Genomic DNA, 27,325 nt, shown 5'->3' on the forward strand with positions numbered 1-27,325 from the left:
CTTTGCCACAAATTGAATATATAATTCCTTTCCAACAGCTAGCCATGTGTTGGGAGAACCATCCCGCATCCTTGCTTTTTTTTGGCTGAGGAAGATTTTTTTTTTTTTTGTGAGGAAGATTAGCCCTGAGCTAACATCCTGCTGAATCTTCCTCTTTTTTGCTGAGGAAGGCCAGCTCTGAGCTAACATCTATTGCCAATCCTCCTCTTTTTTTCCCCCCAAAGCCCCAGTAGATAGTTGTATGTCATAGTTGCACATCCTTCTAGTTGCTGTATATGGGATGCGGCCTCAGCATGGCCGGACAAGCGGTGCGTCGGTGTGCGCCCAGGATCCGAACCCGGGCCGCCAGTCGCGGAGCGCGTGCACTTAACCACTAAGCCACGGGGCCGGCCCTGCTGAGGAAGATTTGCCCTGAGCTAACATCCGTGTCAGTCTTCCTCTATTTTTTAGTGTGTGGGCTGCCAGCACAGCACGGCTGCTAACAGAGCGGTGTAGGTCCATGCCTGGGAACTGAACCCAGGCTGCCGAAGCAGAGTGCGCTGAACTTTAGCCACTAGGACACCGGGGCTGGCCCCCTGCATCCTTGCTGTTAAAGTAGAATCAGGCATCTTAGTATAAAATAAGTTAGACTGTGTTGTTGGTGAATTTGTGTTGGGTTATTTTTGTGTGTGGCTCTTTGCCTTTCTGACCAATATGTTGAGAGAAATATTTGCTTTTTTTCAGAAACACAAAGTACAAATTGGCTATGCCCTTAACTAATTTAGTTAATAAACAACCTTTGTTCCCAGAAACAACGTAAGACTGATCTGGACTCTCACAGAGTGTGACTAACTCAAGAGGCTCCTGTTTGTCAGCTGTCCTTGGCACTTTAGGAAGGACCAGCTTCCTCCTCTAGACCCTTTTCAGCAGTCTAGTAAGCTCACCAAGGTAGCAAGGCCTGTTTCACATGAGTCCTGCCAAGAATGCTCTTTCCACACTCATAGTAGGGCAATAAAAGCCAACAGATATTGTTAACATCTCTATTAATATTCAAGACCCCCTTTCAGATCTATGATGCATTCACATCCAGATTAACAATACCAGAGCTGATGGGGACATATCAATATTATTATTAGTGCTCACTTATATTTAGTTTCAGTTTGCAGCTTTGAAGTTCCCGTAACTTTTGGTGTTGATAAAAGTGCATGCCAGATTTTCAGATTAAAACAACATTGTTAGTGTCTTACTAGTCCATATCCAAGTATGAATCTATGTGCTGTTATTGAGGGAGAATTGTGCCATCCCACTAAGATTGGAGTTTAATGTTAACTAAGGGTCAGTAATGGCTTCCCGTGATTTAGACAGGGAAGCGTCACTCTTGGCTGACTACAGCAAACCGGATGATGTAGGTTTTTTCCTTTTGGGCTCAATTGTTGCCCTTAAGTTTAAAATACATACTCACAGTGTTTTGTGTAGACTATCCAAGTTTTTAGCAATGTTTGTTTTTGCAATATTTGCCATTCATGAAATGGTGATTCCAAGTATATCCCTAAATGCCTGGCAAAGCATTTGAATGGATTGCATCAGCCATTGTGGAACATTTCCTATTTTAGACCAGGAGGAATTTGTGGGGTCAAACGCTGAACAATGAAAGAGATTCTTGCTCATTGTGAAGCCAGAGGAATCCAGTGGCAGTTGAGGGTTTGAATTGTAAATCAAGTCTGTCATCTCCTTGTCAACTACTAAAAATCTCGACTCACTTGATGCACTATTAGGGTTTGTTATTAGGGTTTTGTGTTGTTCTCCAAAAATCTGCAGGGAAATTAGACTCATGAGGCATTTGTTCTAAATGAGCATTGAATCTGAACTTTGGAAAAGAGCAACGAAAAATAGTACTATTTAGAGATTCTTAAATGATTAGATAGTGCCTGCCACAATTATAACTGTATTTAACCAAAGTTATGGGATCATTCAGTGTTTCTCAAAGGCGCTCTGCAGGAGCTCTAAGCAACCCACACATGGCTAATAGACTGGACTTCAGTGGTTTCAATGTCTATGACAATATTAACAGACTGAATTCATAATGAATTAACACATTTACATGTGAAACTTAATGAAAACTAGCTTCACCTCATAGTTTTCACCAAAAGCAATTTTGAGTTTTCTCCATTAAATCTGGTGAGATTTCTTCTCTGGCCGTAACTGGGAACAGGTGGAATGAGTGGCCTGCACAAACTCTTGCCTTGCTGAAAACTTGGTTCTGGGCCAAAAAGTTTGGGAACCACTGCCTTAGGAGTAGAAAAAAGGCAAGCTGTTTGGGACGATTTATTGTAATGATTCAGGATCCATTATCCATTCCACAAATATTTATTGAACGCCTACTATGTCAGCTCTATGCAGTGGAGCCTGGGGTATGGCGATTGCCAAGCAAAACTTGGTTCGTTAAAACATCTCAGCTAGTAAAACAACTGAATGGGAAATGAGAGGATGAGGCCTGGCTTCTGAGGACCAAATGCAGAGCAACCTGGCTAAAATCATGTCTGAGTAATTTGCCCCCTATTTGATGGATGATAAAAGAATATACACAGGGCTTTAGTAGGAGTCTGTTTGAGAGAATAATTATTACAATATGTGCTGGAAAAGAACATAATAATAGACCATGGCTCCTGACTAATATACCAGACCAGATCATACTAGTTGGTTAAAGTAATGAATCCTATGTGGTAGAGTGGTACCATTTAGTAAACTATCACAAACACCCACACAGAAAGGAATGAGCAAGGGTGTGCTCTTTGCAGAGAGCTAAATGTGGGAACTGCAGCTCATCAAAATAAAGCCACTGAGGTTCACACACGTATATCTACACACCCACTCACCTCAGCCCTTATTAATCACTTAAAACTCATTTTATTGTAGCAACTGCCATTTTACCTTAGGACTTTTGTTCCAATATTATGTTGCCAAAACATTTGGTCCATGGGATCCATAGCATGTAATAAATTGATACAGATTCATTTATGTTTAAAAAAATAAAATAATAAAATGACAGTAGTAACTCAGTTGAACATATTGGTGATTGAACTCTAAACTATTTAAGGGCAGACTGTATTTCTCGGATCAATCATATTCCTTTAAACATAACACCCATACTATGAAGGATCAATAAGACGGACTAAATCTATATGGCTGGACCTTGTTGTCTCCAAGCACCAGCATCATAGTATAATTCCATGGTATTTGCTGCAGCGCATATGCAGATTGTAACCAATAACTAAGATAAGGTAGCTAATGTTGGTATCAAGCAGAATTGCTAAACTATTACCATTATGGGCCTGAATTTACAGGGAAAGTCAGCATTTTTGTGGACTAGAGTTTAGGATAGAGTTGTGGTTATGGTAGAAAAATACTTTCTCTTCATACTTACCTGGCAGGGCGTGGTCAATCTCTTTCCTCACTTTGGCTTATTAATGAATCTGTTTTAACCTTCAGCAGTAGCTCTTCCAATCTAGACCACTTCTGTTAGTTGGACAATAATCTAATTATTATCACTAATTATTACTTTCGGATGTAGGCCATAAATATATTTATATGGAACTTTCCTATTCTACTGTCATGTAATCTTAATATTGGTTAGTAATATAACTAATATTGGCATTCTTTCGTTACTTAAGCAACTAAAGCTCTTACATGGTATCCAAGAAAGATCACCTTATAGCAAACTCTCTTTTATAAATAAGGAATAGTTAATATTAAAGTGAGGTTCCAGCAATGCTTGCCCACAAAAGCTCCCCCCCCCACACACACACACACTTAAATACACAGACCTTTCTCCATAATTTGGAAATATCTTACAGGCCGCCTAACTGATCAGGGTGACACAGGAACGAAGGAGTTGAAGACTGATATTCATATTCCTGTTGTAAAGGAGGGGAAATTGAGGCCTGAAGCAATTATAAGACCTGGCAACAGTCAGGCAGATCATGGCCACAGAGACAGAAAAGTTTCAGGAAAGCATTTTTGAAAATTTACTAGAAAAACAAGGCATATTTAATTAATGGATAACTCAATTATTCTGTTGTTTATTCTATCCTGGATCAAAATCATGTTCTCAGCTTTAAAGTCACTCTTCATTTTGAGGCTTAGAAGTAAGCTGTCAGCCTTCACAGGGGAGAGGAGGGATGCTCTGTGATAAGTGATGGCAAAATCAAATGAATAATGAGGTATGAGAAGTTATTTTAATTGTTCATGACTTACCTCAGACAAGGGCAAGTGGAAAGCTTCTAAAGATAGTTATGGGTTTCTTTTCTTCTTTAGAAAGAATATAATAGAGTAAAAGAGTTAGAATATTTAGAATATATAGTTACAAATATATTTAAAATATAATAGAGTAAAAGAATTTGAACAATATGCCTGACACAGGAAACCTGTAAAATTATGCTGAGTTACTGTGTTGATAGGTGACCAGTGGAAAGTCATTCCAAATGGGGAGAGAAGAGGGCATTACGTGGTGACAATTGTACGATGAGGAGGAATAGTGGTGTGAAGAGAGCTTACACTTTTAAATTTGTCTTGTTTTTTAATATCTGATGAGGAGTGTTATCTAAGGCAAATCTTTTCACTTTGTGTTTCAGAAAAGCAAAAGTAGGCATCTGTTTCCCAAAAAATATATGTGAAATATATTAGTGTCTGGGAGAAGCGTATAATGACAAGCAAATTAGAATTGGGTTTCTTTGCAGGATAATAAAGCTTCCTTGGACAAAGGGTAACTATTCCAAGAGTAAAACTGAGTTCCCTCTTTTGAGGTGAAGGCGACTTGGGACTCCTTTGGAATCACCTACAAGTAGCATTTTAAGGAAGCAAATTGCTTCCTGTGCTCAGAGACAAAGCAGGAGGTTTTAGTTCCATAATAGAGCCATGCCCCACCAGCAGCACATGTAGCCTATTTAAACTCAACTCTAAAATTGGCAAAAAGAAAAGTATGATTTAGAAAACGATTTAAATTGTGGAACTTAAATTTACATAGTACTTCTTATAATATTTTTGAAAACTTTATATTGCTGTATAGATTAGTAACCACAAAACCATGTATATGGTACCTTGATCGGCTTTTGGGAGGATTTGCAAAGTTAATTTTGATATGATCAATTTTTGCCTAATGAACTTACCTAAGAACTTAACCTCTACAGAAGAAAAGACCACACTCTAATTTAACATATGTCTGACATCATAACATAAGGTTTCTGCCTGCAAAGCTACCTTATTCCAGATAATTTATCTAGATCAGAGGAGCAGTGGCCTTAATGTAGTATTAATTTTAAATCAGCCTGTAAGACAAAATTAACAAAATATCCAAGGTAATGTTTTTTGCATTTTCTGATTTCTATTTACCCCTGAATAACTCAGATAATTTTTGTTGAGGCATCATCAGATGCCTGAGATGAAAGGGAATGTAAGACCATGGCTCACCACCAGGGTCATTTGCTAAGCTGGCTGCAGGGCTACTTTTTGTCCCTTGGTCATACTGACGCTTGGTGAAGTGATCATGGGTGGGTGAATCATGTGACCTGTTGCTCAGAGTTGGTCCTCACACTGATGGTTACTCAGTTACTGCCCCTTCTCTTGCTGTCCTAAGCAGCCAACCCCAAAGGACCAGTGCAGACATTGTCTTGGGATCTCCTTACATAGGTGGGGTCTTACCCGATAATAACACCCACCAGGTGGTTTTTCATGGGCAGGATTTCTGCTGCAACAGCCTCATGACATTTTTCTTCAGAGTACAGTAAATATGGACTCAAGAAAACATAGTAGGAACTCAGACTGCAGGGAGAATAATGAACTTCAGCAAGGCGGGACCTGTGTTCATGTTAATATTTTTCTTGTCTAATTTGGGAATTGGCATAGAAAGGGGGCTCCAAGCGATTGCCTTTCTCATGTTTCTCAGGTAGAAGCAGGAGATATTCATGGATTTCTGTTTTCCTTCCTCCCTCTCCCCCTGACCCTTCAGATTTATGAGGAATCCAAGATGAATTTGGAGCAGGAGAGGCCGTTTGTCTGCAGTGCCCCAGGCTGCTCCCAGGTGAGTGTGGGGATCCTCCACTACAGCTTGCAGGGGACACACCTATCTTCCTACAGGCAAGCAACTCTCACTTGGCAATCTTGCCTGCTGAGGGCTTTCCTTCTTTACCAAGATACCGTCAAAGTCCCCCTCACCACCACCATCATCATCTTCTTCATCATTATTACTATTTTCCACCCTGAATAGTTTGAACTATTCCCTCACAGCCTCTGAAATACACTGGTGTTGGTCATTCCACCCATAAGTTTCCCCTGGAAATAAGCCAGACACATCCTGCCCACCAGATGTTCAGAACTGTTATTTCAGAACGGGTGAAGGAGGGTGCCTGCTTTTACAATAGCCACTTGAATACCGGGCCTTTGGATTACTGATGAGATAGCTCACCATCAGAGACTAAATTCTGTTTTGTTTTGTTTTCCCCTTTCAGTAAAATAAACCCCCTATAAGTTTTCTAGAACCCATAGTTTTTTCATTTATCTTAACTTTAAGAGAGGAAGTTGGCCTGCTGTGCTGGATTAAGCCTCTTTTAGCCTCCGGTGGCTCCATCAAGTGGAATCGCTGTGAGGATTAGAGGGGGGTACTGTGTGTAAAGCATTAGTACAGGGCTGCACACAGTGCTCAATTAGTGTCTGCTGTTGCTACTACCACTGCTGCTGCCGCCACTACTGTTATACTGGAACCTACCTCTTTGAAAGAAATTGGAAACATCCATCATCTAAAATCAGAAGTTTTCATTTTCCCTTTGGAAATTGATGGTGACTTTTTTTACACTTGACCCTTTGGGTATCTCCACGTTCCAGTTATTGGAAAATGACCCACATGGTCGCACTCATGCTAAGATCTTCATTTTATGGGATACAGCTTAGAACTCAGAGCACAGGCATCTTTCCAGTGTGGGTAGTTATGCTCTCTTTCCCTAAACTGCCCAGTGGTTTCGAGGGGGTCAAGTCTCACTCTCCTGCCTGTTTATGTGGCAGGGTTGGCAGCACAGCATGGAACAATGTCTAGGAGTCAGATGAGAGGTGATGTCCATTGAGGACCCTCTTATGATATATCCCCCAAGAGTTTGTGGAAGGTTCTGGGAGGCTGTGGCAGCAAGACACCATGGAAACATGAGACATTATTGCTGGTGCTGCCTTGTGGTGTTGCTGGTGATATCAGCCACTGACTGAGAAACCAGAGTCCTTTGCTCAGGTTTTGGCAGCTTCTCCAGGGGCTTTTGTGTGAATGTTGATTTTCAATCTATAAATAAGAAAAGCGGTAGAGAAAATTATTTTGAATTTCAACTGTTTTTCAGCAAACTGGTTTTGGAGGTCATTTTGAAATAGGAAACACTGGGAAAACACAGATAGGTTGATAAGTAACTGGGAAAAATTCTGCTAGACCAGTACTCTCCATTGTGAATACAGACAATCGCCTTATCTAATAAGGTAAATGTGACTCCCACTTAGTTTCCTTACAGAGAAGTCTCAAGAGCCAAAGGGAATCAGATAATTTGAGCAGTTTGCTTTGCTTTGGCTGTGAAAATGTGACATTAAGTTTTATTCAGTTTGAGTCATTCCATACATTTTTGGGGACCCTACTATGTGCATAAGTCACATGTATCCCTGTCCTCACAGCACTGCTAGTCTAGGCATCAAATCTGTAACCACATGATCGATTCAACAATTAATTAGTGAATTGCAATTTTCCATGAAGGAAGAGCACAGGCTACTTTGAAGAATATCATAGGAGGATTTACTTTACTTGGGGAGGATAATGGGGGCTCCTCTATCAAAGGGACATTTAAGGAAATGGGATCCTCAAGAGACCTAGCAAAGGCCAAAGAGGGTTCATAGCAAGTTAGGATTCCAGCAGAGTCCAGAGTTGTGAATGACAATAGAGCAGAGCTGTATGAGGAAGGGGTTGTTAGCCACATCTAATATTTAGATAAGTCAGAGAGAAGAGAACTGCACATAGGTCATTGGACTGTGTGGCAGAATTTCCCAAGCTTGGCACTATTAACATTTGGAGCTGAATAATTCTTTGTTGTGTGTGTGTGTATGGGAAGGGGAGGGGGGTGGTGGTTGTCCCGTACATTATGGGATGTTTAGCAGCATCCCTGACCTCTGTCTGCTAGATCCCAGTAGCACTCCCCAGTTGTGGAAACCAAAAATGTTTCCAGGCATCGCTAAATGTCCCTCTGGGGGCCAAATTGCCCTTAGTTGAGAATGGCTGCCCGATGGTTTTGCATTTTGGCATTAGCCATGTTTCTTTTTGGATCCCTTCCCTTTTGTTGGTCACCTACTTGTCATTGATGGTCTCCCACTCTAATTTATGTATTGCTATAAGCTGTCTTTTCTCCTTTTTGGAATCAAGCAGAGTATAAATAAATAAATGCCACAGACGTGTGGTCACTGGTGTTGGACGCTGCTGGAGCTGGGACAGTGAGAGGCCTCAGCAGAGGCTGTTGGATTTGGCAGTTGGGTGCTTGCCGGCGACCTATGAGAGAGGAGTCCGGGCGCAGGCCAGATTGGAAGGGATTAACGAGTGAGTGGGTGGTGAGGAAGTGGAGGTGGCCCGCATAGAGGACTCTTTCAAGAGAGCTGGGGAGTGACGGGAAGCAGAGTGATATAATGGTAGCCTGAGAAGGAAGCAGCTTGAGAGAGGTTCTTTTTAAATTAAAGGCTAGCCAGGCTGGATTTAGTCAAGGGCAAGGAGGTGTGCGCATGCTCGCTTCCAGGACCACAGCTGAAGCGCCACTCTCCAGAAGATATGGGGTGTAGAGATTCCTGCGGAGGAAAGGCGGGTGCTTATTCCTCTGTGACAGGAGGAAATGGAAATGGAATCGATGAAGTTACACACAAATTCTGAGGTGGAGGTGGTAATAAAGATTGAGGAGGCAGCTTTCGAATGACCGTGAACTTCTCAGTGAAGGAGCAGGTCATTTCCTTGAGAAGGCTGAGTAGACTGAGGAAAAGGTTGGACAAACACGAGAACTGAGGATTTACGTAGTTTCTTGGTTTAAAGGTGAAATTCCAAGCCTCTCCCCTCAACCCCCTGCCAAATTTAAATATAAAGATGTATCTAAAACTTGATGTCTCTATTTAGTGTGGAAGTATTTCTTTTTCTTGACAAGCTGTTATAAAAATATGTGCTTCTTTCAGTTGAAGAGGTATTACAATCGAGAAAATGTAGGAGTTGCCCAGTGATTCCAAGGGTGTCCTGGTGGGGTGTTAGGAAATCACAGTCGAGTCTGTTGTGACCATGGCATTTACTTTAGCGACATTCTGTAGCTTGGGAACATGCATGGAGGAGACAGGATGGCTGGGAATTGGAAAGAGGAGTAAATATGAATTATCAGTGCCTGCGCTGTGTTGGGGGTGATGGATGATTTTCCCCCCTTTTGCCGTCATTGGAAAGAAACTTTGCTCTATTGGAAAGGCTTATAATATCTGGGAAGTTTCTCGTGTTACAGCTCCTTATACAGTATCTCTGTCCCAGAAGTAAAGAGAACCAGGCTTCTCTTGCTCTTTCTGCTCTCACAGAGTCCAAAGTTAATTTCGTTGTTCCTTCGCCCTCTGCATTAACCATGTTTTGAGTCCCAGTGGCCTCTCTCAGCTCTATATCTGTTGCAGACTGTACATTTTCGTTATTTACAATTTGTTGCTATTTGCCTACCAAATTAAAACAAAAAAACCACAGATGTCCTATATTATCTCTTTTGGAAGGTATTTATAGTTAATATGAGATATTATGGAAATTATTATTATTAAATAAGTATTGTGGTTAATATTCTATTTTAGGCTATTATTTTATGGAGTCAAAAAATGGCTTACAGATACAAAATGAAGGATACCATCATGTTTTTTGTTGATTATATTTATCATAGAAAAAATTATAGTAAGACTTTTGACAGAAAGACTAAGAAATTTAACCTATGTCTCTAAGCCAAACATGGTGGTGTCACACATTTGGTGCAGTCATTATATGGTGTTACAGAAGACCAAGAAAATTGATGAACCTGCAGCGAAAGCCCCCATGTCATTATAAATCAGACTTACATGTATCCAGAAATCTGGCATAATTACCGTGTTTTGCAAATTCTGGACTCTCCAATTTATATGATACAAGTGACAAATAAATAAGTGATATTTGGGGCTGGCCTGGGGGCACAAGCAGTTAAGTGTGTGCACTCGCTGCGGCGGTCCGGGTTTCGCTGGTTCGGATCCCGGGCGCACACTGACGCACCGCTTGGCAAGCCATGCTGTGGCGGCATCCCATATAAAGTGGAGGAAGATGGGCACAGATGTTAGCCCAGGGCCAGTCTTCCTCAGCAAAAAAAGAGGAGGATTGGCAGCCGTTAGCACAGGGCTGATCTCCTCACAAAAAAAAAAAGTGATATTTATTCAAAGATCTAGTTTCTGAATAGTCCTAAGGATTTAGCCCAGTGAATGCCATCATTCTCACAAACACAAATCCATACTATTTGCAGAAAAGATTTCTACCATAGTATGCAATGGTAGGTGGTCTAGTGGTTCAGATTTGGCACTGTCACCAGTGCAGCCCAGCTTCATTTCCCCGTCAGGGAACCACACCACCTGTCTGTTGGTTGTCATATTGTGGTGGTTGTGTGTTGCTGTGATGCTGAAAGCTATGCCACCATCATTTCAAATATCAGCAGGGTCACCCATAGAGGACAAGTTTCAGTGGAGCTTCCAGACTAAGACAGACTAGGAAGAAGGACCTGGTCACACGCTTCTGAAAAAATTAGCCATGAAAATCCTATGAATAGCATAGGAGCATTGTCTAACATAGCGCTGGAAGGTGAGAGGATGGTCGCTACGAGTCAAAATGGAATCAACAGCACTAACAACAATAAATATAACGGTAATTGATACTTACAATGACTGTTGTGAGGAACTGGGAAGCTAAGAAAGATTTTCTGGATTGTCAAAGATTTGGAAATCTTCCGCAGTGTTTATTGTCTTTTGTTGTATTTTCATTTGACTTTGATAAAGCAGATCCTCTGTTAAGTTCAGTTATTAAAACATACCAGTCTGAGTCAGGATAGGCTAGGCTCTGGTACAGTAACAAATTACCCCAAAGCTTCAATGGCTTAAAACAACAAAGGCTTATTTCAGTTGCCCAAGCATACATATTTTAGATTGGCAGGATGTTCTTCTAATCCTTCAGAATTCAGAAATGTTCTTAATAATCCTTCAGAGACTTAGGATGATGGTGGGGCCACTATTTCTAATATTCTCAATTGCCATGCTAAAAGGGAGGAGGGAGAACTCTAGAGAGTCTTGCACCAGGAATTAGATTCTTGCATCTGGGTGAGGTGTCACTTCCATTTATGACTCACTGGGCAGAACTAATCACATGGCCCCACCCAACCACAAGAGGGCCAGGAAATCCAATCATGGATGTGACCAGAAGTCAGACAGCTGAAAATGTTTGGGAGCAGCATTTTTGACAACCATAATATCATTCTGTGAAAATTAAAAATAAAGTGTTGATTTACTACAGATATATTCTATACTACAGAGTATAGAATACTAAAAATACTTTGTCATGTTTTGTATGTCATAAGTATAATTATAAAAAATCAGATAATGAGTGTGCAAGGTTTTCATAAACAGAAACATACTATACAAATGTCTTGGTGTACATTTGTAGCTATATATATGTCAAATAATTAAGCATGACATGTATTTCTTTCCCAAAGTCTGACATGAATCAAAATTCTTTTTCTACTTCATGCATTTCTCCTGCTGTTGGATAATCTGTAGATAATGTCTAGCAGACTTATTATGCCTTAGACTTAATTTTATGCTATTATATAGAACAGTAATTACTAGAGAAAAGTTCCAAATAGTTTTGCAAAACCAGTGCTATTCAGGTCTAAATCCACTTTCCTATTTTGGACATGGTTTTCTCACACGTATAGGTAGAAATGGGAGAATTATACTTGCGTCATGCTGTCATTGTTAATTATTCTGTGTGATCATAAATGAACATTCATTTAAACACTCTTTTATTCTTTAAAAGCATAACATATTTCTGTTGTATATATTATTTTAACACTTAAATATTGTTCGTTTACCTCTTTCTGTTTTATACTTTAACTAAACACAAATTTAAAATCTACCCTCAGATGCAAACCTCTAGTGCTTAAGGAAATATCTAGTTTACTAGTCATCACAGTTGGTTATATTCAAAGACTAGCGGAGAAGTAGAAGCCTTTAAAAGGAATTCCCAGGGAAGGTGTGGGGAATCAGAGGTGATGGAAAGCAAAGATCGCCTATGTCTTATTAGTATTCAGCCAGATTTTTCTGCAACATAGTTAAGCCCCTGGTAAATGATGATAGAAATAATGATGCATATATTTGGGTGTAATTCAAAGGAATATCCCAGCACATTTGCTTGCATAAAATAATTTGTCATTTTACTTATCATGCTTTCACACTTTTTCAGAACTAATTTTTTGTTTTGCCTGTCATGTTTGCAATGCTGAATAAACCTTTTTCTCTATGATGGCAAATATATATTACAAGACTGAATGGCTCGTCTCCCCTCTCCCTTTTTTTCTATTTGACAGCGCTTCCCAACAGAGGACCATCTGATGATTCATAGGCACAAGCATGAAATGACTTTGAAGTTTCCCTCAATAAAAACAGACAATATGTTATCAGGTAAGGAGCCACCAGGCAAAAAAACTTTGGGTGATCAGATCAGCCACATGCAATGTACTCGTTCTACTTACGATAGGATGGTTTCCACTGGAAATTCTGTGCCTTGAAAATATACATTTCTAAGGTATAGCAGAGACTTAAAATAATGGTAAGCAGAAATGTAATCAGCTAATGCAGTGTTCACTCTAATTGAAGAGCTATGACTTTTCATTTTCAGGAATATAAAATATTTATTGCTAGAAAACTTGGCTCCATTTAAGTATTTTAAAAAATCACGTCCTTAAAGTCACTCAAGCAAAAAATCTCAATTGAGTATCTGTAACACTCACTGCACTCTTCTGAGTGCCATGGGAGGTGCGAAGATTAATATGATTCCTGTTCTCGAGGACATCACAATATTGTGTGCACGTGAAAGTTTAGCTAACATAGAGGGCTGTCTGTGATACATGTCAAATGAGTATTGTAAGGAAAATGATGTTATGTGACTTGAATAGAAGGAGCCCTCTTTCTACTACTACTATTGTGAAGATCCACTGAAAGAATGTAAATGAAAGCATTTCATAAACCCTAGCAGGGTAATTGAGGCATTTCCTATTACCCTTCTTAGGCTAGAAATATTTCACCTGAGCCGCTGTCTCCCTGGCATCATTAAAGAGATAATACCTCCATGAAAATGTTTTAAATGATATCAGAAGAGAAACTGACTGTCCTGGCAGGCCTGGCTCATATAGTTTAGCATTTCTATGGCACTTAAACTTTACAAGTGTTTTATTACGCCTATTATTAGTAAATCTTTTAAAAGTTTTGTCAGACAAGTATTATTATAGCCCATATTTTACTGATAGAGGAGGAGGGGCACAGGGAGATGGAGCAGCTTTCCCGGGGCTCACCAAGCAGGTTGAAGATGAAGGCCCTCGATCCTGCAGTCCTAACCCACTGACTTGCACTGGCTAGGGCGTTGTTAGGCTTGACCAGTTTATATACACAATCAAATAGTCCTGGTGACAGAGCCATCCACACGTCTTCACAAACCCGCCAGGGACTTGTTAAAAGTGCAGATGCGCTGTGGGTTGGAAGACTCTGCAAGTTCAAAGGCAGCCTCTTCCTTTCTCTCCACCACCACCTACCACCTCTCTCTCAGCCTGTTCATTTTTATTGAACTAGCTGGCACTTCAGAAATAGTTTTGTCTTTCCTTAAGTCTAGAAACAGAGATGCAGAAATTCAGATTTGTAAGACTCATAAAAGCCTAGAAGGGTTAGGAAGGACGGTCTGTCCTTTTGTTTTTATCATTTATCATATTCTATAGAATCACACGTGGTATAACTGTATAATTCAACAATGAACATATACATGCAAATAGCAAGGTCATAGACTTTGCAATTCCCAATGTTTAAATTCATAAGTTCTCTTTTTATTTTTTCCAAATCGGATTCCTAAAATAGGCTGCCTGGTGGTAGGGGAGCGGGAGGTGGTAGGGAGTGGTATTCACATGGAAATGTTACTACTAGAGTGGTAAGTACCAGCCCAGTGTCTTTCAGGCAGGCTGCTAGGATGGCCCTACAAGGAGCCCCAGGTGAAGAGCTGAAAGAAAGTAGCTAAAGATGTGTGAACACTTCTATATATTGCTGAACAACAGGTTGTGTTTTTTGTGTGTGTAAGGAAGATCAGCCCTGAGCTAACATCCATGCCAATCCTCCTCGTTTTTTGCTGAGGAAGACTGGCACTGAGCTAACATCCGTGCCCATCTTCCTCCACTTTTTTTATATGGGACGCTGCCACAGCATGGCCTGAGAAGCGGTGCGTCGGTGCGCGCCCAGGATCCGAACCCGGGCTGCCAGCAGCAGAGCACGCGCACTTAAACGCGCTGCTGGGCCAGCCCCAGCAGGTTTTTGATTAAGCTCTTGCAGCTTTTCAATTGTTCTTACTAGATCCTTGTTAGTTTGAGGCTGTTGCTGCCAATAATTGGCAGTGCCAGGTGGAAAATGATTGAGAGAAAAGTCACTCTAATTTTTATTATGTCAAACTTGGGATAAGAAAAGGAAGGGAGAAATACATATGAGGAAAAACAGCATGAATAATATATTGGCATATTTTCTTTTGCTTTCTCATGTTTTATGCTGAAGCTGGTATGAGTCCATTTCCTACTCTCAATGAACTTAAGAGCTAAATTTTTAAACTTGCTGCCCACTCTGCATGTTCGTAGTCCTGTAGAATTTTCTTGCTGGAATGGAATACAGAGCCATCAGTCCAGCTCTGTTACTTTGCATTTAGGGGACTGAGGTCTACTACATGGCATATGCCATTGTTGTCCACACTGAATTGTAACAGGCAATCTATTGGGTATTTTTGCTTTGCTATTTTTTTCCCAGGGAAGACGTAAATATGTGCTTATCTCAAACCTCATTTTAGTTTTAGCATATTAGACTGTGATTGCAAATATGACTGAAGTTTTACTTGTCTATACCTTGATTTATTTAGATTTGAATTTATCAAAAATGTCAGAATCTAATTTTATTTAAAATATATTCATTAAAATTTTATTTCTTAATGTACTTGAAGCCTATTTTGTGGCCTATCATGAAGATGAGTGATTTCATACAGTTTGAAATATAGTAAGATTAAAAATAGTGTAAACCAAATCTTAAATCAGCGAGCATCATCAGGACAAAAACCTTCAAGTCCCTCTTGGGCCGTTTTTTTTCAAGCAATATTCAATTACACAAAATTTCATTTCAGATGAATTGGAGTTTGACATATATTAAGAAGATAAAGATGGTAGGTACGTACATTGCTAATTTCAGGATATCTGGTTAACCTGTATTTTGGAAAATCACTTCACCCTTCATTAATTGCAAATATTACAGTGAGGGAAGTTATTTAGATGCCACAAATATACTCTTCAAGGATAAATGTCCTTAGAGTTGTAAGATCTGAAATAATTTCATAGCTTTGCCATAAAGTCCGTTTTATTTAGGCCAGGTAGAGTTTACTACTCAAAATGATTGTAAATGATCTCTGACATGCCACCAGGCAGGGTAGTAAAAGTGACAGTCATGGTGTTTTGTTAAGATGAGTCTGCTTTTATGGACAGACAGTAAACATAAAACCTCCATTTCTAAAGGGACACTACCTATAGGGACAAGAATGGGGGTAGTGGTGTTGGATTCTGAGGGCAAAGACTTACAGCCCCTCCCACCTTGGTCCTTCCATCCTTATTTGGTTCATGTGGTACATTTCCAGAGTCCTCATATGATGATGAACATGACCCTTTCCCTTCAGCTCTTCTCAATCTGATAGAAGGTAATTTCATGGTGAGGGAAGTAGTGATATCGAAGGTTTTCAGATGCCAAGTTTAAAGCGAGAATCCACTGAGGACAATATGCTTCCACGCACAGGTTGCTATTATATGACACAGGATCTGTTTGGTTTGAAAATTATGAAAATTTTAGTATTAGAGGTAAAGAGGATGATGTTTGGGTCTATTTAAATGGTATTATGGTTAGGGACCCAGGAATTCCCAAATCTTACCTTGTCAGAAATCCCTACCTTCACTTATTTACAGGTTTCCCAACTTCTGTACAGGACAAAAACTGAATGATAATCAAAGTGCAGCTTTATTTATAGCTGAACAAGCAAATAATATTCCAAATGAGAACTGTGCTTGTGTGTGTATTGTTGTGTGCTGGGGGAGTATGGTGGAAATATTGACCTAGAAGATTATGGATTTTGCTTCGTGAAAGAGAAGATGAAGTTCGAGAGTGTTGTAGACCTTTCCCCAAGGATAAAACCCAATCAACATCTCAGGTGGGAAGCCTGAGAAAGAGACATGTGGGACCACACCTTTAAATGCCTAGTGATCCTACCACCAGACACCATAGCCCAATTAATGCTGCAGGCAACTGGTGTGTGCTTGGAGGGAAATTAGGACAGGTACCAACTGAGGTGTGGGAAGAGGGGCTGAGGTTGCCCCTCCCCCACCACTTACCCATTCATTCAATAAATACTTATTGAGTGCCTACAAGAATCCTATTGTGCTAGGTGCTGGGGATGCTGCACTGAACAAGGCAGATGAGGTCCCTTTTCCATGGAACTTACTACACTCTATTGGGGGGTGGGGAGGAAGAGAGAATAGACCAAAAGAAAAAAACCCCAGAATAAATAAATAAGAAAATATCAGTTCATGACAAGTGCTATGATGAAGATAAAACATGACAGTGTGACACAAATGGCCAGCACGTTGCCTAAGGGAGGTCAGGAAAGGCCTGTCTGCAGGGGTGGCATTTCATTCAAGACCTGATGTTCAGCAGTGTGGGCTCAGGTGTCCCTTCTCCCTGACTTCTGAATATGGTGGGACTGGAGGTGGTAAAACCGCAAGACCAGATGTAGTGTAGCTGACTGTATCTTGAGCTGACACATAGAGGCGAGAGAGACTGGCTTCCTCCTTCCATCTTCCTTATCACCATCTGATACAGAGCATCTGACATAAATGACAATATAGTCCTTCAAAAACCAATTGTGTTCTTGAATTGGGTCTAGAATTAGGGCCTATCTCTAGTTTCAGGCTCTAAGCCTAATTCTCACTATGGAGAAAGCACGAATGTTTTTCAATGAAGTAGAACATTTGTCTCCAAGAGATTGATCATGATCAACCAGACAATCTCAGAACCCAAATCCACTGCTCACGGCTCTTTGCTACAAACCCTATTTAATAATCTATGGGCATTTTAAGGGGGAAGTCAGAGGGAAGGTGACATATCTCACTCCAAATTCTTTTTGGAATGAACTGGGATGTAAAAAGACCCAAGTGAGTAAGTGAATAAATCACACACACACACACACACACACACACTTACCTCTTCACCCATTGATGGTAAGGTACATAATGACTTCCCACTATGTAAATTAATCAGATCTTTATGGAACAGAGGGTGGTGGAGATGGCTTGCACCAGAGGGCAGCATGATAATAACAATAGCTGCCATTCATTGCCTTATTTTACACCTGTAATCGTGCCCCCTGCTTTACATGCATTACGTCATTTAATCCTGGCCACCTTTTTCACATGAGGAAAGATCAAGAGGACAAGCAGTTTGTCCAAAGTCCCTATCTGTCTATAATTTTCTCACCGTACACCTGGATTTGGTGAGCTACACATACTAAGAACATATTTTGGCCTTGGATTTATGTTTGGGTATAAATCTATGAACTGCTTTTTCTTATATTATTGGCTTATCTCTCCAACAGTCATCAAATGGAGAAAATAGTCAAAAGTTTTTAGAAGGAGATTATGCTAACATATTAGGATTTAGAGGAACAAACAGTTGAGTTTTTAAATCAAATTTTCTTGTCCGTTGTGACAAGTGGCTGTTGGCATTTATAGGAGTTGTCGGCTTCTCATTCATGTTTCTAACTGGTTAAGCAAAATAGAATTTTGAATAATTCACCTGAATACCTCAGAGGCCTTGATCTGCAGTACTCTTTTTTTTTTTTTTTTTTTGGTGAGGAAGATTAGCCCTGAGCTAGCATCCGTTGCCAGTCCTCCTCTTTTGGTGAGGAAGATTGGCACTGGGCTAACATCCGTGCCCATCTTCCTCTACTTTATATGGGACGCCACCACAGCATGGCTTGAGAAGCGGTGCGTCTGTGTGTGCCCGGGATCCGAACCTGCGAACCCCGGGCTGCTGAAGCGGAGCAGGTGCACTTAACCACTATGCCAGCTGGCCGGCCCCTGCAGTACTCTTTTATATATGGCTTCCAGTCTATTCCACCTGGAAACCAATCCCTCTGGACAAAGAGTGTAGAATTCAGGTAATTAGTGACTAAGTGGAAATGTTAGGCTTTAGCTTCCACTATTCAGGGCAGGTTTTGATAAGAAAATCACCTTGGATCCCTTAGTTCACTTGGCCTACAGAGACGTGATCTCTCAGTGTTATAACCCTTTTTACCAGCTCAGCTCCTCTAAAATGAATTAAAATTGTGGCTTGTTTGCTGTTGGAACACTTGGGTTAGGCCATGGCTGATAGTGAGTAGGTGTAGAATATACGCTTGTTCAATTTAAATCTAAATCTACATCTTCCAAGCCATGCGTCGTAAGAGATGTCCTGGTCAGAGCATTTTCTAGTTGACTCATAGATGCTCTAAGGGAATCTAGTCCACCAGCTCTCCACCTTGACGATAAATGGATTCCAGCATATGATTCAAGAGTGTGAGTGTCTCATCTCTCATTGACCTGGATCACCCCAGCTGTGGTCAATTTTTAAGCATGCCACAGCTATTGTTTAAAAACTAGAGTCGCCTCGGTTTGTCCCATGGTAGCACTGCCTCGTGGGACAGATGTAAGGAAATAGTAATGTCAGTGTTACTGAGAGGACCCTATTGCTTCTATTGTATATTCACACTCAATAAAAGGCACATTTATTGCAAAGAAGCCTGTCTAAAGTTCCATGGAATTCTGTCAGTTGTTACTGATTATTGCTCTTATAAAGGATTATGTATTTTAAAATTCATTTAATGTATACTCTCTTAATTAGGACTTTATTAAAATTCAGATAGGGACTAAGTAAGAATATTTTAAAGAAAGCATTTGCTGAAAAAGTCATAGGATAAATATAATTGTAAAAAGAATGTAAAAAGTATCTAAGAAAAATGCCTTTTACTAAAATAGATTTGTTAATTCCAATACTTTTCTCTATTCATTTGAGCGGCACTCTTGAGGAATTCCATAAAGCCATATTTTGTTGGCTGAATCTGAGTTATGCAAATAATAAAAGTTCAATGCCTTTTAAAAAATCCACTATGATTAGAATGGTCACTAATTCAAACTGATCTTTCTTATAACTGGTCTGAATTAGTGAGGCTTTTATAGTATTACTGGCCACCATCAATTTAATACAAAAGGATGTAAAATTACTTTACATATTCCTTTAGTAGTACTATAGTTGAGAATATCGGACCAATAGGAAAGAAACTTTTGCTTAGGAAGTTCACATTCTTCTCCTCTGGTATATGATGGGAACTTTTTCCTTTTTCTTTTTTTTTTTTTTTAAATTGATGACCTGTCACCTTACCTTTTTTTTTAATCATTGAGGAAAATGTAACATAGACAGACATATAACTCAAATGCAGCTCCGAAACCAAATAAGGTAGCAACTTATTATTAAATGTAGAGCAGACTAAACACTTTTTAAAAGAAGCATCAGATTTCAGGCTTCAGCTTTGTGCTTGGCATTTAGACTTTGGAATAGTCATACTTGCTGGGCAGAAGCACTTGACACTAGGCAGACTGTGGACTAATTGGGAAAGTTAGCAAGTTGCTTTTTTTTTCAATAGTTCTAGCCGTATACTTGTTGTCCTTCCGAGATGTAATGTGGTGCGGGATTTCCTATTGTTTAATTGATGGGTGAATTCCTAAATCATAATGCCAAGTTTGTGGTACTCTTCTGGGTAGATATACAAGTAGAGTCTTTGCATGGCAACTACCTACCTATTTACAGAGGCAGTAATTCTATGAAAAGTGCCCCTTTTTTCTAGAAACAGAGTCACCATTCCAGGAAGGGAACCAGATATTGAAACATGACAAACTTTACAAAAGATTTTTTTTGTTGCTTTTGGTGCCAATCTTTCTTGACTGATTGGTTAAAAAAATCCCCCAAGGATGTGTGAGACAAGTACAAGTGAGTAACATTTCTTACTTCACTGGCCCCAGGTGTCTGGGTCTCCTGAGAACATGGTGTGCTATTCGCAAACTCTCTGTGAGAAGGTAACATACAAGTGTTTATGCAGCACCAATTCAGATTTACAAAGGTAATAACAACAAAATACTTTCAACTCGGATAAAGTTTAGACTCAAATGTTATTAACTTTTAGTTTAGTGTGAGATTTCAAGTTATCGCCTACTCTCACTCAGATGGTCCTCACTGAAGTGGAAGCACTAAAAGAAAGGTGAGCAGAGGTCCTTAACCAATCATCTCAGCTGAGCTCCCGTTGGAACTAGTTCCTGTAAGTCCTTGGAGTGTGAACTGGTACTAATGAACACACCTTAGATATTCACCAATAGAGCATCAGCCACTATTATTCAGGACATAGAAATTGCTGGGGCTGTAGCTAACTGGTACATGCTCTTGGTTCTAAATAAGGTATGGTTTGCAAGAATTTTAATTTATGGCCATGGATATTACCCACTTACTTCAGGTCTCATTTCAGCTGGCATAGTTATTTGACAAGGCATTCATGACTGAGAAACTCTGTCTCTTTTCTTTAAGCTGCTGATAGATTTAGCTGTCCCCTTTTTGAAGATTTGCACATTTTCTGGCTTACTTGGAACTGGTACCATGTGGGATCAAAGACAACTAGAGACCCTGTATTAATTCTAATAAATGTTAAAACAAAAGTTAAGCTCCATTTTCTGGTTTCCGTTGTAACTGGAAAGAATAGCTCATTCACAAGAAGAGAATGAATTAAAAACTAGGAACAAGTGTGCCTTATCTTTTCCAAATGTGGATATAAATATCTTCTTTGCTTTTCCCTCAGTATATCAGACGACAAAGAAAATCACATTTGGTAACAACTCTGGGGGCTTCAGGTGGGTCTTCTGCTCTAGGGACGGGAGGGAACAACTTTCCTTATGGCCCATGGCTCCCCTTGTTCCATAGCTTTTTTTCTCTGTTGCGGCAGAGAGGTTCATAATGATGGACAGTGTCATTACTATCCCTGTGCCATGTTCCTTCAGCCTCCTTGCTGCTGTGTGTGGGTGTGTGCTGGTATCTGGGAATAATTTTGCTTTAGAGGAGACAGAAAACATCTCTCAATTTTGCTTGGGGCTTGGCCCCCCAAACGCCAGCCTGAATTCAATTTCATGAACCATCTCATGAACTCACCTCAGAGTTCAGGAGTCTTATGGAGCCTGCTAGGATTACTGTTCTGTACCTGGAATCATGGCCCTCAACTTGTAAATCTCCAACAAAGAAGAACAGAGGAATAAAAGGAACATTAGAACCTGGCAAACTAAATTCCTATCAATGACAAGTGGTCTAATATTTCAGTTCTGTTATGTAATGTTTTCTCAGGTTTTTTAGTTCCAAAAATGTTCCTACAATATAGTGGAGTGTCTGTAGGATTGTAATGCAGTTCTAGTGTATGAGGGATGTGAATGATTTCACGGTATTTCAAAAGAACCAAGGATTGTTAGGATTGTCAATTACCGATACAACCATGTGACTCAATTTCTAAATGGGGCCTGGGGCAAGTTTCAGTTTCCTCATAATTAAAATGGGGAAAATAATCTTTACCTAATGTGGTTGGTGTGAAAATTAATGAGATGGTGCACACGAAGCACTTAGCAGTATGCCTGGCATAGAATAAGCACCCAATAAACGGAAAAATACACACACACACAGACACACAGGCACGTGTTCTTTTACTTCCACTCTCAGGTCTTGTCTATTTACACCTTCTGTTCAGAAAATGCCTTTATCTGTGTATCTAGCCCTCACCTCTGGTATCATTTCTAGTGTCCAACCCGCTGTTACTGATGTTCCCGTTCAGCTGCCCTTTAGATGGCCGTATGTTTCTTTGACCCACTAACAGTGACTTTTGAAGTGAACCCGTTAGGGGTAGTGATTTTAGGATTCACAGAATCACGTAATTTTAGAACTTTATTTGAAAGATGAGGAATATGAAGTCCACAGAATCTAGGTAATTTCCCCCAAATCACATGATTTCAAATCTAGATTTCGGGGTTGTCAACTTTGTGTTTTATACATACGACAGAGGCCTTTGGATCTGGGAAGTAAGTCCGGGCAAAGTATGGGATTTAGACTGAGAAGAGATTATGTCTGAAGGTAAGAGAGGACTTAATAGTGATAAGATGGTTACAAACTATGCAACCTTGTGCAAGGTACTTAACTTGTGTCTCCATTTCTAAAATAATATGCACTCTACTTACCTCATAGGATATTGTAAGATCTAGATTCTAGAGGATGTGGATGAAAATGTTTGTAAACTGAAAAATGCTGCATAAATACTAATTTTATCTTTTATAAGCACACAACACATAACTGTTATATATATATATATTGGATACATAGGTATATATGTGTGCATCTTAATAAATTAATGTGCTAATAAAATCGTTTCAAATAAAACCCAATCCTTTGCATATCTTTTATTTGTAATGTGCAATTTGTGATCATCTGTGGTAGGCTCTCTGTATACTCCAAAGAGAGCTCAGTATCTTGGAGATCAGGCTAAGAATGGGAAAGAATGCAGATGGGGATTTTGCTGCATTGGAATCCAAGTCAGTCATTTGGATGCTTAACAGGTAGGAAAGCCCCGTCCCGAAGGGAATCAGGAGACTTTGCCTCTGAAAGGCTAAGTGAAGATATCAAGCCATTTTCAGCTTCATGAATATTAAGATATTCTTTGACTCTCAATGGATAATTTACTAGTATTAACTTCTCTCTGTATGACTTAGAAAAGTAAATATGATTCTAGTTTCTTGTCATATAGGAATTTATAAAGAGTGCAGAAATGGGAAATTTGTTTCAATTTGAGGGCACTCTTCACTTGACTGGTGGTGATAACTTAGAGAACCGCGCAGAACGAGATTTTGAGACAATGTAAGTCAAGCTTAACAAGTACCATAATCAAGCTAGCAGTGTCTGCCATAGGCTCAGGTGGGGATAATACATGTACATAGTGGAAATAGCACTGAGGCCTCAGTTTTAATCTTGGTGTCACCACTTCTACCTGGGACACTTTGAACAAGACCCTTAATCACTCAGGGCTTCAGTTTTCTTCATTTGCAAAATAATTGGCATGGCCAGACTTCCCTCCATGGTTCTTTCTGGTTCTTATATCTTCTCTTTCTGAGAAAGGGGCAGTTTACACAATTTTATTCATGTCAACTCAAGTATACTTTTACCAAGGAAGATGACTGTCCTTAATGATTACAAAAGTGTAATTCTACCCTACTTATCTTATAGGATCTTGTGAGATCTGGATTCTAGATAATGTGTGAAAATATTTTGTAAACTGCATAAATATTAAGGCACAAATAGTGGCTTCAGATCCTCCAGATTTCTAAGTAGTAAGCTCTCTAGACAGTCAAGAATATGAAGGAAATTCTATTCTTTTTAAAGAATATTCTCAGTACATTCTTTTGGCTATAGCAAAGGAAAATAAAATTAATAATTATATTTTTAATGGATGAAAGCTGAATATGTTTGACTTAAAACGTTTCATCATCCTTCTGTGACGCTCAAAATGAGAGAGAGAATTGCTAAATTTTCCTTCTCCATTAAGAGAAAGGAATTAACATGCTTGTTTGTTTCTTTTTGTTTGATATGAAAATTTACAAAATCTTTTTCCCTCCCAGCCCCCTGAAATCAGGCTTAACATTGGTTCAGCAGATTTCCTAATTTTAGCTAAATCACTTTTTTCAGTTAAAATAAAGTCATTCTACACATTGCAATGTGTATTCAAATGACATGGACCCCAGAAAATCGGCCATGGGATCTCCTGAAGTTGTCCAAAAGGAGGTTTGGGAAACCCTCACATGCTGCAGCCTATTACACGTGGGATTCCTCCTTTGAGATTTATGGTTTTATTTTTTCCATATTCTCACTTTATTTAAAGGGCTGGAAGATTATGGACAGCCAGTTGGCATCCTAATTAACGCAAGGGGAGGGGATTAGTGAATTTAGCTCATGCTTGCTATTGGCTTTTGAGGAAGAGATCCTATGTATGATCACTTGGTCTCTGTTTTCAGATCAGACTCCAACCCCAACGAGATTCCTGAAGAACTGCGAGGAAGTGGGGCTCTTCAATGAGCTGGACTGCTCCCTTGAGCATGAGTTCAGGAAGGCTCAGGAGGAGGAGAGCAGCAAGCGGGTAGGTTTGCTTGGATGGACACCTTGACAGGTGCAGCCTCTTAACACCTGCTAGAAATTTCTGCATGGAAACTGAGTGGCATTGCAGATTGGGCCGATGTGGCCCTAAAATAGTATTTTATCTATTTGCAAGTGTTTGTCTAATGTTTAAAAAAAAAAAAGGATGAATCCCTGATTGTGGTAGAATCCTAAAGCTAGAGGGCCGGCCCGGTGGCTTAGCGATTAAGTGCGCGCGCTCCGCTGCTGGCGGCCCGGGTTCAGATCCCGGCGCACACCGATGTACCGCTTGTCCGGCCATGCTGAGGCCGCGTCCCACATACAGGAACTAGAAGGATGTGCAACTGCGACATACAACTATCTACTGGGGCTTTGGGGAGAAAAAGGGGGAGGATTGGCAATAGATGTTAGCTCAGAGCTGGTCTTCCTCAGCAAAAAGAGGAGGATTAGCATGGATGTTAGCTCAGGGCTGATCTTCCTCACAAAAAAAAAAAAAATCCAAAGCTAGAAAAATTATGGGAAAAACAGATATCTGAAATACGAAATTCAAGCAAAAAAAAAAAAAAAGTTACCTGATTCTTGAACCAGAGTCAGATAATCTCACAGACTTTTTCTATTCAAAACTTGTTTTACTTTGCTAAATGTTTAGTAGCAAGCCCTACATGGGTGGTGAGTGCAGAAGATGAGTCAAAGGGACAACAGACGAATAATCCTAGCAGTAGGAGAGGGGAGTTCATCTGATTTGGGCCCAGGTTGTGACTATCTGATTTCCATAATCTTCCTGGTAGATCTCCACCAGGTTCACAGTTACTTCCTAGTCATATTATTGAACATCTGTTGTTGTTGAGACAAATAGGTCAACTATAAGTGTGGATTATTTGTTCTTACAAATGTAGAAAATCCACTTTATGACTCCCTCCAGAATATATTCAGTTTTATTGTTGTGCTGGCATTTTAAAATCACTTTACAAGATTAAGGAAAGGAAATGGGGTCACAAGTAAATGTGATAATGAAGCTTTTCAGTAGTTTCTTCATTGTTATGATAGAGCATTATTGAATGCCCACAATCTGCTGAACAACAAATGAGATACGTTTCGTGAACAGCGACTTACAATGTGCAAGTTGGTTGAAAGGAAGGACCAGCTCGGTCGTAATGGATTCTGAAGTTCCAGCTGTTCCATCAGGAGAAGAAATTTTAAAAGGCTCTGATATTTCTCTGAGTGTCTCAAAACCTTTGAATCCTCCTCTATGTGAAATTATAATAATCCCCTTCCACCAGATTTTTCATGTCATGTTCTTAGATGAAAATAGTCAAAGGCTTGTATTCAGTCTGTACTGCTTTAGGAAAAATCATGAAAATAGGTGAATGTTACAAGAAGGGTATAAAATCTCGATCAACTCATTTTATTTATTTATAATTAATTTGTCATTCATACTTGATGCGCCCTCTCCCCTCCCCCCGGGAATATAAAGGGCCTTTTTTCTTTTCTTACACAAGCATTTATTTAGCACTTATTTGCCAGGCACTGTTCTGAGCACTTCAAAAATTTAACCCAATAAAAATAGAAGGTGTACATTCTATATTTCCTTGCAATAGAAATAGATTTTTTTTAAAAAACATGAAAACAGCAAAGGAGAAGAAGAACCAAAAAGTCTAGTAAATTTTCTCTGGTTGAGTAATAAATTTAGCTCTCCTGGTAGACGTGGTATATGTAGAGGACTGAGGGATTAAGTTCCTTCATTCCTCGAGATAGTCAAGGATGGCTTCTTAGATTAAACTGAACGATAAGAAAGGTATGTACCTGGCCCATATTGTCTTCATTTCTGATAGAATGGTTTTAACTGAAATGTATGCCCTTGATTTTCCTAAAGACATTTACCAAGGACAGCGTTAGGAAGCCTGTGGTAGGGGTGTGGTTTTAGATGTTCTTTTTTACATAGTGCTTATGATCTCCTATAGGAAGTCCCACGGGAGGAAATACTTGCAGATCTGAATTCCAGGAAATAGTTTGCTTCCCCTGAGGAACTGAAATATTTCTCCTCATGGACATGAGAATCATGTAACTGGTTCTGTTTCTCTTTTCGCTTTGACTGCTCGGTTAACATAAAGCCAAGTTTATTGCTTAACTTTGAGAACTTTTTAGAATACTATGATGAGTATGTTTTACTTCCCCCTCCAGACTAGACTTTCAGTTCTAGTTTATATTTCCTCTAGTCCTGATTTTTTATTTAAAAAACATTCTCATGCTATACATTTTTTTGAGAGTTTCTTTTGATTCCTTGTGAGTTGAGAAAGAGTATAAATAATTGAACTTTAAAAATTAAAATAATTAGGAAAGCAAACTTGAGAAAGGGGACTATTGTAGTTGTAGACAAAAATATTTTCTCTCTTTTAAATGTTGCTCTTAGCCATGTGATGATTTCATGATAGCTGTGTGGGTCGGGGATCCTGCGGCCAGTTTCCTCCATGGTTTTGAGGCAGGCCTCTCGGCAGACTACCGTCTCATGTCCCAACCTCACTTGCACGCATTGGAGGCTGGACACCATTGAGGCTGTTGAGGTCTCCTCTTCTCTTGTCTTGTTCAAACCAGAGGAGCCAAATCCAGCCTCGGGTGACCATGGCTACATGAGAGGGCATCTTCTTGAGGCCTAATGTGTGGTGATTCATCCAGCAACCAAATGGGCTGTGCTGGTGGCTTCTGCCCT

At 39.8% G+C, this 27,325-nt stretch overlaps 1 protein-coding gene across 2 annotated transcripts in view; it reads left to right on the forward strand.

The window, feature by feature from the left end:
* Nucleotides 1–27,325, forward strand: part of CREB5 (cAMP responsive element binding protein 5) — a 390,264-nt gene that overhangs the window by 62,595 nt on the left and 300,344 nt on the right. For both annotated transcript variants that reach the window (XM_014786085.2, XM_004418879.3), the window contains exons 2-4: nt 5,984–6,055; nt 12,639–12,732; nt 24,501–24,622. In XM_014786085.2, coding sequence (XP_014641571.1) covers nt 5,984–6,055; nt 12,639–12,732; nt 24,501–24,622 — 288 coding nt within the window. The remainder of the gene's footprint in view (nt 1–5,983; nt 6,056–12,638; nt 12,733–24,500; nt 24,623–27,325) is intronic.

This window comes from Ceratotherium simum, chromosome 1, assembly GCF_057802395.1.
Source record: "Ceratotherium simum simum isolate JZ-2026a chromosome 1, ASM5780239v1, whole genome shotgun sequence".
Taxonomy (NCBI): domain Eukaryota; kingdom Metazoa; phylum Chordata; class Mammalia; order Perissodactyla; family Rhinocerotidae; genus Ceratotherium; species Ceratotherium simum.